Genomic DNA, 13,799 nt, shown 5'->3' with positions numbered 1-13,799 from the left:
TCTCTTTATAAATCAATACAGGGAGGTGATGGTGGAGCTGTGTATAACTTTAGTTACAGCACAGCTGGAGTACTGTGTGCAGTTCAGGTCCCCACACCATGGGAAGGATGTGATGGTACGGGGTGGGGGGGGCAGACAGAGGAGATTCACAGGACGTTCCCTGGGCTGGAGCGAATCCACGATGAAGAGAGGCTGGGATTGTTTTCCCTGGAGCAGGGAAGATCGGACTGAGGTGTACAAACAGCATGGATAGAGAGAAACTCTTTCCTTCTGTAGAGGGGTCAGTAACTGGGGGTGTGGTGGGGGAGCGGTGTGGCGCAGTTTAAGGTCAGGGGCAGGAGAGGGTTTGAAGAAGAACATGTTCACCCAGAGGGTGGAAGGTGGAGTCTGGAACTCACTGCCAGAAACGGGAGGGAGAAGCAGGAAGCCTCCCAAGTGTTTAGATCAGCCCCGGAAATGCCAACGCATACAAGGGTAGGGGCCAAGTGCTGGGAAAGGTTGGATGGCTGGCACAGACAGGATGGGCCGAAGGGCCTGTTTCTGTGCTGTGGAGAAACTCCATGGCTCTCCGAGCTGAAATGTGATCTATAAGGCCGAACCCTCCGTTGCACTGTACCAGTGTGAGGAAGGTGGAATGGACAAACCCTTATCCTGAGCACCAGCAGCAAACCAACCATCCCCCGCCCCCCCACCCCCCACCCCGGGCTGTGTAGATACCCCATGGCAAATGTGTGGCACACCTGAAGGCGGCTGGTCAGACCCGCGGGTGGTCAGTGCCGTCAGGCCGGGGTTGAACCGACGGCTCCTTGTGAGGACTGGGAGGCAGATGGGCGTGGGATGGAGCAGAGCTGTCTCTGAACTCCTGAGTCTGAGCAGTTCCTGCCAGCTGCTGCCCCTGTCTTTCTCTGTGGAGGTCTGTCGCCACACTGTGGCAGCCAAAGTGCGATGCAGGATTTGAAACAAAATTTATTATTCAACCTGTTCAGGGAAGTTAAAACATGCCTCTGAAGCAGGTTGGAATTTAAACATGGGCCTCCTCGCTCAGGGGTTGGGTCTCTCCTGGTCCTTCCAAACACGAGCTTCACTTGGTGACTCCATTCTGCTTTCCCCATCCTGCCTTTCAGAGCACAGTCTTCATGTTCAAGTTCATCATTCCGCATCTGAGTCCCAGCAATGCTGGCCACAGCATTGCTGGGGGCCATTGTAGAGCGAGCTTTACTTTGGACCCAACCCCGTGCTGTCCCTGTCCTGGGGGGGGGGCGGGGTTTGATGAGGGACAGTGTAGAGGAAGCTTTACCCTGTATCTAACCCCGTGCTGTCCCTGTCCTGGGGGGGTTTGATGGGAGACAGTGTAGAGGGAGCTTTACTCTGTATCTAACCCTGTGCTGTCCCTGCCCCTGGGAGTGTTTGTTGGGGGTGTCAGTGTAAAGGGAGCTTTACTCTGTATCTGACCCTGTGCTGTCGCTGTCCTGGGGGGGTGGGGTTTGATGAGGGACAGTGTAGAGGGAGCTTTACCCTGTATCTAACCCTGTGCTGTCCCTGTCCCTGGGAGTGTTTGATGAGGGACAGTGTAGAGGGAGCTTTACTCTGTATCTACCCCATGCTGTTCCTGTCCGGGGAGTGTTTGATGCGGGGTCAGTATAGAGGAAGCTTTACTCTGTATCAAACCCTGTGCTGTCCCTGCCCCTGGGAGTGTTTGTTGGGGGTGTCAGTGTAAAGGGAGCTTTACTCTGTATCTGACCCTGTGCTGTCGCTGTCCTGGGGGGGTGGGGTTTGATGAGGGACAGTGTAGAGGGAGCTTTACCCTGTATCTAACCCTGTGCTGTCCCTGTCCCTGGGAGTGTTTGATGGGGGACAGTGTAGAGGGAGCTTTACTCTGTATCTAACCCCGTGCTGTCCCTGTCCCTGGGAGTGTTTGATGGGGGGACAGTGTAGAGGGAGCTTTACTCTGTATCTAACCCCGTGCTGTCCCTGTCCTGGGGGGCGTTTGATGAGGGACAGTGTAGAGGGAGCTTTACTCTGTATCTAACCCCGTGCTGTCCCTGCCCCTGGGAGTGTTTGTTGGGGATGTCAGTGTAAAGGGAGCTTTACTCTGTATCTGAACCTGTGCTGTCACTGTCCTGGGCGGGGGGGTTTGATGAGGGACAGTGTAGAGGGAGCTTTACCCTATATCTAACCCTGTGCTGTCCCTGTCCCTGGGAGTGTTTGATGGGGGACAGTGTAGAGGGAGCTTTACTCTGTATCTAACCCCGTGCTGTCCCTGTCCTGGGAGTGTTTGATGGGGGGACAGTGTAGAGGAAGCTTTACTCTGTATCTAACCCCGTGCTGTCCCTGCCCCTGGGAGTGTTTGTTGGGGGTGTCAGTGTAAAGGGAGCTTTACTCTGTATCTGACCCTGTGCTGTCGCTGTCCTGGGGGGGTGGGGTTTGATGAGGGACAGTGTAGAGGGAGCTTTACCCTGTATCTAACCCTGTGCTGTCCCTGTCCCTGGGAGTGTTTGATGGGGGACAGTGTAGAGGGAGCTTTACTCTGTATCTAACCCCGTGCTGTCCCTGTCCCTGGGAGTGTTTGATGGGGGGACAGTGTAGAGGGAGCTTTACTCTGTATCTGACCCCGTGCTGTCCCTGTCCTGGGGGCGTTTGATGAGGGACAGTGTAGAGGGAGCTTTACTCTGTATCTAACCCCGTGCTGTCCCTGTCCTGGGAGTGTTTAAGGGGGGGACAGTGTAGAGGGAGCTTTACCCTGTCTCTAACCCTGTGCTGTCCCGGTCCTGGGAGTGTTTGATGGGGGACAGTGTAGGAGGGAGCTTTACCCTGTATCTAACCCTGTGCTGTCCCTGTCCTGGGAATGTTTGATGAGGGACAGTGTAGAGAGAGCTTTACCCTGTATCTAACCCTGTGCTGTCCCTGTCCTTGCGGGTGTTTGAGGGGGGACAGTGTAGAGGGAGCTTTACCGTGTCTCTGACCCCGTGCTGTCCCTGTCCTGGGATTACCTGATACTGGAATTGAATGAATTCTCTGTATGTGTAATCTCTCCTTTCCATGATCATGAGGATCGATGGTCGGCACAACATTGTGGGCTGAAGGGCCTGTGCTGTTCTCTGTTCCATGTGTGGCCCAGGTCTTGCTGAGATGTTTGATGTTTTCTCTGTGTATGTTGTTTCTCTGTAACATCAGTCTGCCTTGGGGCACGAGGACTGACTGCTGTGTGAGCTGGGCTGACAATCTCTGTTCAGTGGATACTGATGTTGAATTAAATTTCTGCCCCTCTCTCACCCCCTGTGCCATCTGCCCTGCTGCCCTGCATGAGCAAGAGTGTCGAGTGTATCACCGAGGTGCCCTGCCCTCTCACAGACCATTCGGCCTCCCACTGACCACCCCCTGACCCTCCTGCCTTACCCTGTGTCCCACATGTCAGAATCCGGAAGCATTTCAATCTCAGTGTCTGAACGTTGTGCCGCCCCCCCTCCCCGGGCTGAAGAGCTTCAAAGATCCACTTGCTTTGTGAGTGAAGGGATCTCTGCCCCTCTCCTCTGAACCCTAACCACCTACAGCATCCCCCACTCACTGTGTTGCCCCCTCCAACCCCAGGGGAACAGCCTGATGCTCTCTACCCTGCCTCTGTGAATCCTGCATATTATTTTATTCACTTATGGGACATGGGCATCCCTGGCTGGGCCCAGCATTTACTGCCCCTGACCCTAGTTGCCCCCCCCTTGAGAAAGTAGGGGTGAGCTGCCTTCTTGAACAGCTGCAGTCCATGTGCTGTGGGTTGACCCACAATGTCCCTTAGGGAGGGAATTCCAGGGATTCTGACCCAGCGAAGCTGAAGGGACGGCGATATATTTCCCAGTTGGGGCTTGGAGGGGAGCTCAGAGATGACTCCCCCTCCCAGCTGGGCTTGGGGGAGGCTGAAGCTGGGATCTTTCAGCTCCCTGGGCCTCAGTATGGCGGCCCCCCCATCCCCCTTCTCCCACCCCAAGCCACCCCTCCCTTCTGTGAAATGGGGGTTTTTGAAAGTCCCAGGGCCTTTGCTTGGCCAGTTGTGGCTTGTCTGCTGTTGGTGGCTGTGTCTGATAAAAAAAAACGTCTGCTTGCGTTGGAAATGTAATCACTCATTATCATCCCTTTTCTGCAGCAAATGGATCCCATGGAACTGTGCATCTCGGTAAGTTAATAACAGCGGGGACTGACCGTGTTAGATTACAGTGTCATGCCTTGACTACACTCAGATTCCTTCAGCTGCAGTTAGAGAGAAATGTCGGGGGGGGCGCGGGTGGGAACGCACATTCTCGACCAAGCTGTTCTGTAGGATTCAGGAGCTTTTAGTAGATACTTCAGGAATTGGGGCAGGGGGCAGCGCACATCCAAAACACAGGAAGAAGATCTTCGCTGGGGGAGGTTGGGGGGGGCACTGTCAGGGAGCCCATCCTGATGCTGGGGAGTGAGAGTAAGCTGGAATTCATCCCCCAAACCCAGGAAAAGAGCTGTCAAAGGCGTGTCAATGTCTAGTTGGACATTAGTTTTTTGTTGTTTAAGGTGACTGAGGCGTTGGTTGCACGAGATTATATAAAAAGTAGGATACGATCTGATTCTTGATTTGATTTTTGTTGTCATAATTACTCAAGTACAGTGAGAAGTCTTGTTTTGCGAGCAATGTGGGCAGATTGCGGCATGCAAGAATATGCAGATGATAGGGTGCTCAGACAGAGCGAGGCATATACAGGTTTACAAAAGCCAGATCAGCATTAGACTGAAATTTGAGAGGTCCAGTCAGCGGTCTGATAACAGCAGGGAGGAAGCTGTTCTTAACCTGCTGGTGTGTGTGTTTAAGCTTTAGTACCTTCTGGATGATGGAAGAGATTATAACTGGGGTGGGAGGGGTCTTTGATGATGTTGGCTGCTTTCCCGAGGCAGTGAGAAGTAGAAATGGAGTCAGTGGAAGGGAGGTTGGCTTGCATGATGGACGGGGCTGCGTTCACAACTCTCTGTAGTTTCTTGCGGTCCTGGACAGAACAGTTGCCGTACCAAGCAGTGATGCACCCAGATAGAATGCTTCCTGTGGTACATCTGTAAAAGTTAGTGAGGTCCCAATGGAAATGACAAATTTGCTAAGCCTCCTGAGGAAGAAGAAGTGTTGCTGTGCCTTCCTGACCGCTGCATCTATGTGGGAGGGCCTGGACAGGCTGTTGGTGATGGTCACTCCTTGGAATGTGACTCTCTCCACCTCAGCTCCAATGATGTAGACCACTCTCCCTCCCCAGCCTGCTGCACCATTCAGATGCTCGCTCCTCTCCAGCCCTGTGTTTAAGCCAAAATCTCTCCAGCTTGGCCTTGAATATATTCAGAGACTCAGCCTGCTCTGCTAACTGGGGAGGGGATGTTCTGCTCATACAGCCCACCGTCTGACAGAAGGAAGTCCCTCCGTCTCAGATGGACAGGCAGTGGTTAGGAAGATGTTTAGCACGCTTGCCTTTGTTGCTGAGAGCTTTGAGTGCAGGGAGTTGGGACGTCATGTTGAGGGTGTACGGGACAGTGGTGAGGCCTCTTCTGGAGGACTGTGTTCAGTCCCGGCCTTCCAGTTATGGGAAGGATATAATTATACTGAAGGAAGTTCAGAAAAGATTTACCAGGATGTTGCTGGGAATGGAGGGTTTGAGTTGTGAGGAGAGGCTGGATAGGCTGGGACTTTTTACACTGGAGCTGCAGGGGGTGACCTTGTAAGCGTTTGTAGAATAATGAGGGCACAGATAAGGTGAGTGGCAGGTGTTTTTTCCCTGGTGGGGGGAGATTTTAGGACTAGGGGGAAACATTTCTAAGGTGAGGAGAGAAAGATATTCATGTGTGGAATGAACTTCCGGAGGAAGTGATGGATGTGGGTATAGTTATAATGTGTAAAAGACATTTGGATAAGTTCATGAATAGGAAAGGTTTGGTGGGATAGGGGCCGGGAGCAGGCAGCGGGGCTAGTTTACTTTGGGATTGTGGTCGGCACGGACTGGCTGGGCCAAAGGGCCTGTTTCCGTGCTGTATGACACTGACCTCTGTTTTAACTGGGAGACAGATTATTTTTAAACCGTGTGTCTGAGTACCAGATGCCCTTGGGAGGGGTAAATCTTCACAGCATCAACCCTTAGCTGATTAAAACTCGGGCATTGAAGTAGGAGTTGAGATTGACATTGGTGATGGCCAATTGGAACAGTGGATCAGGCTGGAGGTGGGGGCCTCTCTCTCTCGGTACCGTGTTCCTTGGGTTGAGGAGGACGGTGGGTGACAGAGAGGGGCATGTGTCAGGGACGGTGGGCAATTTCCTGTGCCCTGTCTCTCGGGGCAGCGTTTATGGGCCACACTGGTCCAGCCAGTGTTCTGCGGGACGTGTCAGTGGCCCTCGATGACCTCGGACCCCCGTTACACAGGTCGATCCCAGCTCTGAGCCACTGAGTGGTTACTGTCAGCCAGTCGATGGGAGTCGACCAGGGCGGGAGCACATGGGAGGCCTCCAGCAGTTGGGAATTCTTTCCACATTGATCAGATGCTTCAGCGCTCAGGTTGCCCTGGCAATGGGGCTTTAAACTTCTCATCTCTCCAGGATTGAGAAGCAATAAAAAGGCTTTTACAACCTCTACCACAGCATCAGCAACTCCTCTCAATCCCAGAGGGAGAGAGAGAGAGAGAGAGACAGAGTGTGACAGGGCTCGGGAGAGAGAGATATATACAGTGGTGAAGGGGGACCAGAGAGTGAAATGGGCAGGGAGTCGGGGGCAGAGATGGGTGGGCTGGGCAAGACAGACAGACACAGAGGAGACAGATTGGGGAGACAGAGGGAGGAAGGGAACGCAGACAGAAGGAGAGGAGATAGATGGGGACATGGACGGGGGAGAGAGAGTGATGAACTCAGACAGGGAGATGCATCAGGAGAGGGAGTGAGATAGCAGCAGTCGGGATACACAGGGACGGGGGAGAGAAAGAGAAGAGAGAGAGGAAGAGGGAGAAATTGAGACAGTAAGGGGGTCAGACAGAGATAGACAGAAGAACATGGACAGGGAGAGAGACAGATGAGGGACAGAGAGAGAAAGGAAGAGAGAGAGAGATACACACATGGAGAGAGAACAAGAGAGACAGACAGAGAGAGAGGAACTAACTGGGAGAAACGGGGAGACAGAGGGAGAGATAGAGATGGACAGAGAGAGATAGGGGTGGATGGGAGAGAGAGAGTGAGACAGACAGAGAGAGAAACTGACTGGGAGAAATGGGAAGATGGAAGGAGAGATGGAGATGAATGGAGGAGAGAGAGGGCCAGAGGAAGAGACTGAGATGGAGAGGTGCTCGAGGGAGAGAGAGAGAGCGACAGGGAGTGTATGAGACTGAATGTTGGTAGCTGGTGACACAGAGCAGCCTTGCAATCTATGTACACAGTGTAATAACCCTGGCTCCATTTCGTGGATGTCACTGAGCTGATGTGTTATTTTTCAAAAGCATTATTTCTCCCTGAACCCCCTCCCCCTCCCTGTCTCTTTGCCTTCTTAGATTCTGCTTTGCTGTCTTTGTCTCTTTGTCAGAGCCTGGTGTCAGAGCTGGGGTGTCGGGTAGAGGCAGAGCGGGGGGCTAATATTGCTGAGTGTTTAGGGGGAGGTGAACACTTAATGTCTGATATGTTGACGGTCTGGTGGGCCAAGGGAGTGGGGCAGCCAGCCTGCCTGCAGAGATGGTAAGTGTGTACAAGTATGTAAGGTGTGTGTGAATGTGAGAGGATGGGTGGGTGGGTAGGGGTGTGTGTGTGTGTGTGTGTGTGTGTGTGTGTGTGTGTGTTGAGGGGGGAGGTGCGGAATGTGTGCTGCATGCTGTCGGGTGGGAGGAGGAGGGAACGGGTGTCGAGGATTTGTAGGCGAGGGTCTCGGGTCTCGGCTCTCACACCAAAGGGGGCTGTAGGACAGGGGCTGGTGCGCTTTGGTCCTGATGCAAAGCCTGACACTATGAGAATTGGAGGTTGGGGGAAGGTTTTCCCTTCCGGGGTGAGTATTTGTCAGTGTGTAGGGTGCTCAGACCCCAGTGCGCAAGGGAACAGTTACTGTGTCCCAGAAAGGTTCAGTCTTACAGGGCCATGGGGGGATGAGGGTGGGATGGCAGCGCTTTAAGTCAGCTGCTTTCCCCCCCCACCCCGTCTTCAAATCCAGGTTGTATTGAAATTGTTTGTGTGTAGATTGAGGCTTGCTGACTGAAACCATTTTTAAATTAGATAGTGTACCGTGCTCCTTTATCATGGGAATGTCTGGCTCAATATAGTCTTCAGGAATTTAAAATGAATCTCCACCTCACAGCCACAACCAAGGAAACCTTGCTGGGCCGTCAGTCCGTTTCAGTCCCTGTGCATGCGCTCGCCTTACGACTGATCCATTCTGGCAGCAGGGACTGAGTGAAGGGCTAAAGACAGTGCCCAACCCAGAAAGGGGCATTTGTGCGCTCAAGTCTTTCAACTGGCAGCACATGTTGAGGGAGATCTGTTTGGAAAACTAGAGAGGATCCTGACCTTTAGAAATACAGGCAGACAGTACAAAGTAAGCAAATGTTTTTAATCATGGATTAAGGCCCCTCAGCTGGTCTCAGATAACGCGGTGTGGAGCTGGAGGAACACAGCAGGCAAAGCAGCATCAGAGGAGCAGGAAGGCTGATGTTTCTGGTCTAGATCCTTCTTCAGAAAAAGGATGTAGACCCAAAACATCAGCCTTCCTGCCCCTCTGATGCTGCTTGGCCTGCTGTGTTCACCCAGCTCTACACCGCGTTATCTCAAATCCTAGCATCAGCAGTTCCTACTATCCCTCGGCTGGTCTGTTGGGTCCAGTTTGCAGAGGGTATGCAAAAGAGGTTTGTGAAATATTCCCTGGGAGAGGATTATCCCGGGAGGAGAGATTGAGGAGACCGCTGCAGTTTCGAAAACAGTGAGGACTGATTCTATTGGAACTTACTGAGACCATCTCTGCCAGCCTGGTGCAGGAGCTTTTTTTCCTTCAGGCTAGAGTCTCACACCAAAGGGGTACAGCCTCTGAGTGAGGGCCACTCTGTTATAGACTGTGATGAGGAGGGGTTTCTTATCTCTGAGGAGAGTGGATCTTTGGAATTCTCTCCCCCAGAAGGTCATGAAGGCTCAGTTATTGTGATAATATAAAGACTGAGATCAATAGATTTCTACATTTTAAACTATCAAGGGACACGTGGGGACTGCAGGAAGTGGTTTTTGAGAGAGATCAGACACAAACCTCCTGCTGATTACCACGTAACCTACTCCCTCAGCTGATGAATCCGTACTCCTCCATGTTGAACAACACTTGGAAGAAGCACTGAGGATGACAAGGGCACAAAATATCCTCTGGGTGGGGGATTTCAATGTCCACCATGAAGAGTGGCTCGGTTGCAGTGCTACTGATCGAGCTGGTTAGGTCCTAAAGGGCATAGCTGCTAGACTGGGTCTGTGGCAGGAGGTGAGGGAACCCCGGGGAAAATCATACTTGACCTCATCCTTAATCTGCCAGCTGCAGACCCATCTGTCCATGACAGTATCGATAAGAGTGATCATCGCACAGTCCTTGTGGAGATGAAGTCCCACCTTCACACTGAGAATAACCTCCATCGTATTGTGTGGCACGAGTAGCATGCTATATGGGACAGACTTTGCACAGATCTAGCAGCTCAATACTGGGCATCCATGAGGTGCTGTGGATCATCAAAAGCAGCAGAATTGTACTCCAGCACAATCTGTAACCTCATGGCCCGGCATATCCCCCACTCAACCATTACCATCAAGCCAGGGGATCAACCATGGTTCAATGGAAAAATGCAGGAGGGTGTGCCAGGAGCAACACCAGGCATACCTGAAGAAGAGGTGTCAACCTGAAGCCATCAAACAGCACAAGCAGCAAGTGACATACAAAGCTAAGCGATCCCACAACAATCGGATCAGATCTAAGCTCTGCAGTCCTGCCACATCCAGTGGTGAATAGTGGTGGACAATTAAACAACTCACTGGAGGAGGAAGCTCCACAAATATCCTCATCCTCAACGATGGAAGAGCCCAGCACATCAGTGCTGAAGGAAAGGCTGAAGCATTCGCAGCAATCTTCAGACAAAAGTGCCCGGTGGATGATCCACTGGTCCCCAGCATTACAGACACCAGTCTTCAGCCAATTCGATTCACTTCACGTGCTATCAAGAAACGTTTGGAGACACTGGATTCTGCAAAGGTTACCAGCCCTGACAACATCCCGGCAATAGAACTGAAGGCTTGTGCTCCAGAACTTACTGCCCCCCCACCGCCCCCCGCAAGCTGTCCCAGTCCAGTTACAACACCGGTATCTACCCGACAATGTGAAAAATTGTCCAAGTATGTCTTGTGCACAAAAAGCAGGATAAATCCAACCTGGAAAATTCCTGCCCCATCGGTCTCCTCTCGACCATCAGTAAAGTGCTGGAAGGTGTCAGTAACAGTGATACCAAGCAGCTCCTGCTCAGCAATAACCTGCTCAGTGACACCCAGTTTGGGTCCCACCAGGGCCACTCAGCTCCTGACCTCATTACAGCCTCGGTTCAAACATGGGCAAAAGAGCTGAATCCCAGACGGGAGGGAAAGTGACAGTCCTTGATATTCAAGGCTGCATTCGACTGAGTGAGGCATCAAGGAACCCGAGCACAACTGGTATCACTGGGTATCGGGGGCAAACTCTCTGGTGGTTAGTGAAACCTGGCACATAGGAAGATGGTTGTGGCTGTGGGAAGTCAGTCATCCCAGCTCCAGGACATCTCTGCAGGAGCTCCTTAGGGTAGTGTCCTACTCGACTTCCTCAATCCTCAGAGAGAGGGAATCAGGCTGACTTTTTAAAGAAAGGTGCTGTGAGGAACTTGTGTCTAAATGGGTAAGACCCAGTGGCCCAGGCCACAAGCTGATCAGCTTCAACTGTGCAATGGAATTGCATTGTACCAGAACAGGCCAGTTGATAAATCAAAGTGGCAAGTGACATTCGCGCCACACAAATGCCAAGCTGTGCCCATCACCAATAAGAGACAATCTAACCACCGCCCCTTGACATTCAATGGTGTTACCATCACTGAATCCCCCCCACCAACTATCAACATCCTGGGGGTTACCATTGACCAGAAACTCAACTGGACTCACCACATAAACACAGGGATCTGGGGTGGCAATTGTTCAGAACCAGTACACAGCCACAAAAAGATTTACCAGGATGTTGCCAGGAATGGGGAGGGATTGACTTATTTGGAGAGGCGGGGACTTCTTTCACTGGAGCGTAGGAGGTTGAGGGGTATAGATAAGGTGAATGGTCGGTGTATTTTCCCTAGGGTGGGGGATTTCAGGACTGGGGGCTTATTTTTAAGGTGAGAAGAGAAAGAATTTAAAAAGACATGAGGGACAACTTTTTTTATAGAGAGAGTTATTCATGGGCAGTTTATTTTACACCTTGGATGTTCAAGCAAGGAATGAACTCCCAGAGGAAGTGGTGGGTATGGGTACAATTACACTGTTTAAAAGACATTTGAATAAATACTCAAACAGGAAAGGTTTGGGCGGATATGGGCCGGGATCAGGCAGGTGGGCCTAGTTTAGTTTGGGATTATGGTCAGCACGGGCTGGTTGGGCCGAAGTGTCTGTTTCTGGTGCTGTGTGATTCTGTGGAAAGTAATCCGAAGGGATAATTGAATCTCTTATCCCAAGGTGACTGGAATACAAAGGGGAGAAAGTGGTCCTTTGCCGCATTAGTCCAACTCGATCTGGTCAGGGGTAACCTGGGTCAGTGTGTGATAGAGATACCAGCCTTGTACAGGGAAGAGAACTGGTTTACCAGAATAATCCAGGGAGCTAAACTATCGGCACAGATTGTACAAACCAGGTTTATATTCCCAAGAACGCAGAAGATTAAAAGATGATCAAATGAAAAAAATTTGTATGATTGATGTGAAGTTTAAAGGTTGTAGTTTATTCTGAGATAAAGGTCTTTTTTGGGTGAATTGGAAATGTGCATGACAACATTTGACATGAGGCAGATAATGGCGAGTACTTAAACAAAGAACATAGGATCTCCAGCAGATATATAATCATCCCAAGCATAGTTATCCTGAGGGAAAGGTCGCTCAACAACGAAAGAAGTTGAGGGATGTGTTTAATCAAAGGGAGTGTTGAGGCTTTATAAGGCTCTAGTTAGGCCCCATTTAGAATACTGTGTCCAATTTTGGGCCCCACACCTCAGGAAGGACATACTTGCCCTGGAGCGTGTCCAGCGGAGATTCACATGGATGATCCCTGGAATGGTAGGTTTAACGTATGATGAACGGCTAAGGATCCTGGGATTGTATTCATTAGAGTTTAGAAGGTTGAGGGGAGATCTAATAGAAACTTACACGATAATGGATGGCTTAGAAAGGGTGGACACTGGGAAGTTGTTTCCATTAGGCGGGGAGACTAGGACCCGTGGGCACAGACTTAAAATTAGTGGGGGTAAATTTAAAACTGAAATGAGGAGACATTTCTTCAGCCAGAGAGTGGTGGGCTTGTGGAATTCATTGCTGCAGAGTGCAGTGGAGGCCGGGACGTTAAAAGTCTTCAAGGCAGAGATCGACAAAATCTTGATCTCAGAAGGAATCAAGGGCTACGGGGAGAGTGCAGGGAAGTGGAATTGAAATGCCCATCAGCCATCATTTAAATGGCGGAGTGGACTTGATGGGTCGAATGGCCTTACTTCCACTCCTATGTCTTATGGTCTTATGGAGTGGCTCATTATAAGGTGACCAAAAATAGCAGCTGAAGGATTGGGAGCAGTTTAAGACTCAGCAAAGGCAGGCCAAGAAACTGCAAACAAAAGCTAAAGAGAATATGATTGCAAGCTAGGGAGGAGTGTAGAGGCACTCTGTTAAAGAGCTGGTGAAGGAATGAGAAATAATGAATATTAGTGTAGGCCCATTATGGAAGGGGACAAGAGAACCTATTACAAAGAAAAATGAAACGGTTGTTTCATATCTGCCTTGATGGAAGAAGGTAGCAGAACATTTCCCAGAAATACAAGGTGACAAGGGGCTTGTCTAATTGAAAGGAGCCATAAGAAATTGGTATGAGTAAAGAGATATCACTTGATAAAACAGCTGGAGGGTTGTTAGGTCTAGACCAGAGGAGTTTCATCCCAGGGTATTGAAGGAAGTAGCAACAGAGATGTTTGTGGTTATGTTTCAAATGTTCTGCAGACTCTGAGACGGCTCCTGCAAACTGTACAGCAGCAACTGCAACGCCGCAGTTTAGAAAGTGAGGGAGACAGAGAGCGGAGAGCTGTTAGCCTGGCATTCGATATGAAGGATGGGTAGCTGAACATTTAGCCAAGGATGACAGCATTGGACAAAGTCAACATGGATTTGTGAAAAGGGAAGATGTTGGCGAACGTTTCGGAGTTTTTTTTCAGGGGCATCCCTTGTAGTGTAGTCTGAGGAGAAGCAGTGCATGTGATGTGTTTGGTTTTCTGAGGGCTTTTGACGAAGTTCTCATACAGCAGGTGGTGTGTGAGAGAGAGAGTCTGAGGAGAATTTGCAAATATGGATGAGGGTTACCAGTATGAACTGAAAGTTGTTTAACAGAGAGTTGTTGAAAGCGATGATGAAAGTTAGGATTTATATGCATTTGGGGAGGCAAGCGATGGATAAGGATAGTCAGCATGGTTTTGTGTGAGGGACAGTTGTTGTCTGGTTAGACTGAAAGATCTGTTTTGATGCTACAACTCTAGATAGAAAGCAGGGAGTGGATTTAGGTTTAG

The 13,799-nt window shown here is 50.6% G+C and overlaps 1 protein-coding gene across 10 annotated transcripts in view; it reads left to right on the top strand.

Moving 5' to 3' along the window:
* The window catches only part of LOC125448645 (disks large homolog 4), a 324,649-nt gene that overhangs the window by 203,004 nt on the left and 107,846 nt on the right, over nt 1–13,799 (top strand). For 7 of the 10 annotated variants that reach the window (XM_059642661.1, XM_059642663.1, XM_059642662.1 and 4 more), the window contains one exon: nt 4,136–4,165. The exons of the other annotated variants lie outside the window; for them this stretch is intronic. In XM_059642661.1, the coding sequence (XP_059498644.1) occupies nt 4,136–4,165 (30 nt within the window). The remainder of the gene's footprint in view (nt 1–4,135; nt 4,166–13,799) is intronic. 10 annotated transcript variants of the gene reach the window in all.

Source organism: Stegostoma tigrinum, chromosome 45 (genome assembly GCF_030684315.1).
Source record: "Stegostoma tigrinum isolate sSteTig4 chromosome 45, sSteTig4.hap1, whole genome shotgun sequence".
Taxonomy (NCBI): domain Eukaryota; kingdom Metazoa; phylum Chordata; class Chondrichthyes; order Orectolobiformes; family Stegostomatidae; genus Stegostoma; species Stegostoma tigrinum.
The sequence above is the reverse complement of the archived record's forward strand: the minus strand, read 5'-3'. Positions and strand labels throughout refer to the sequence as shown.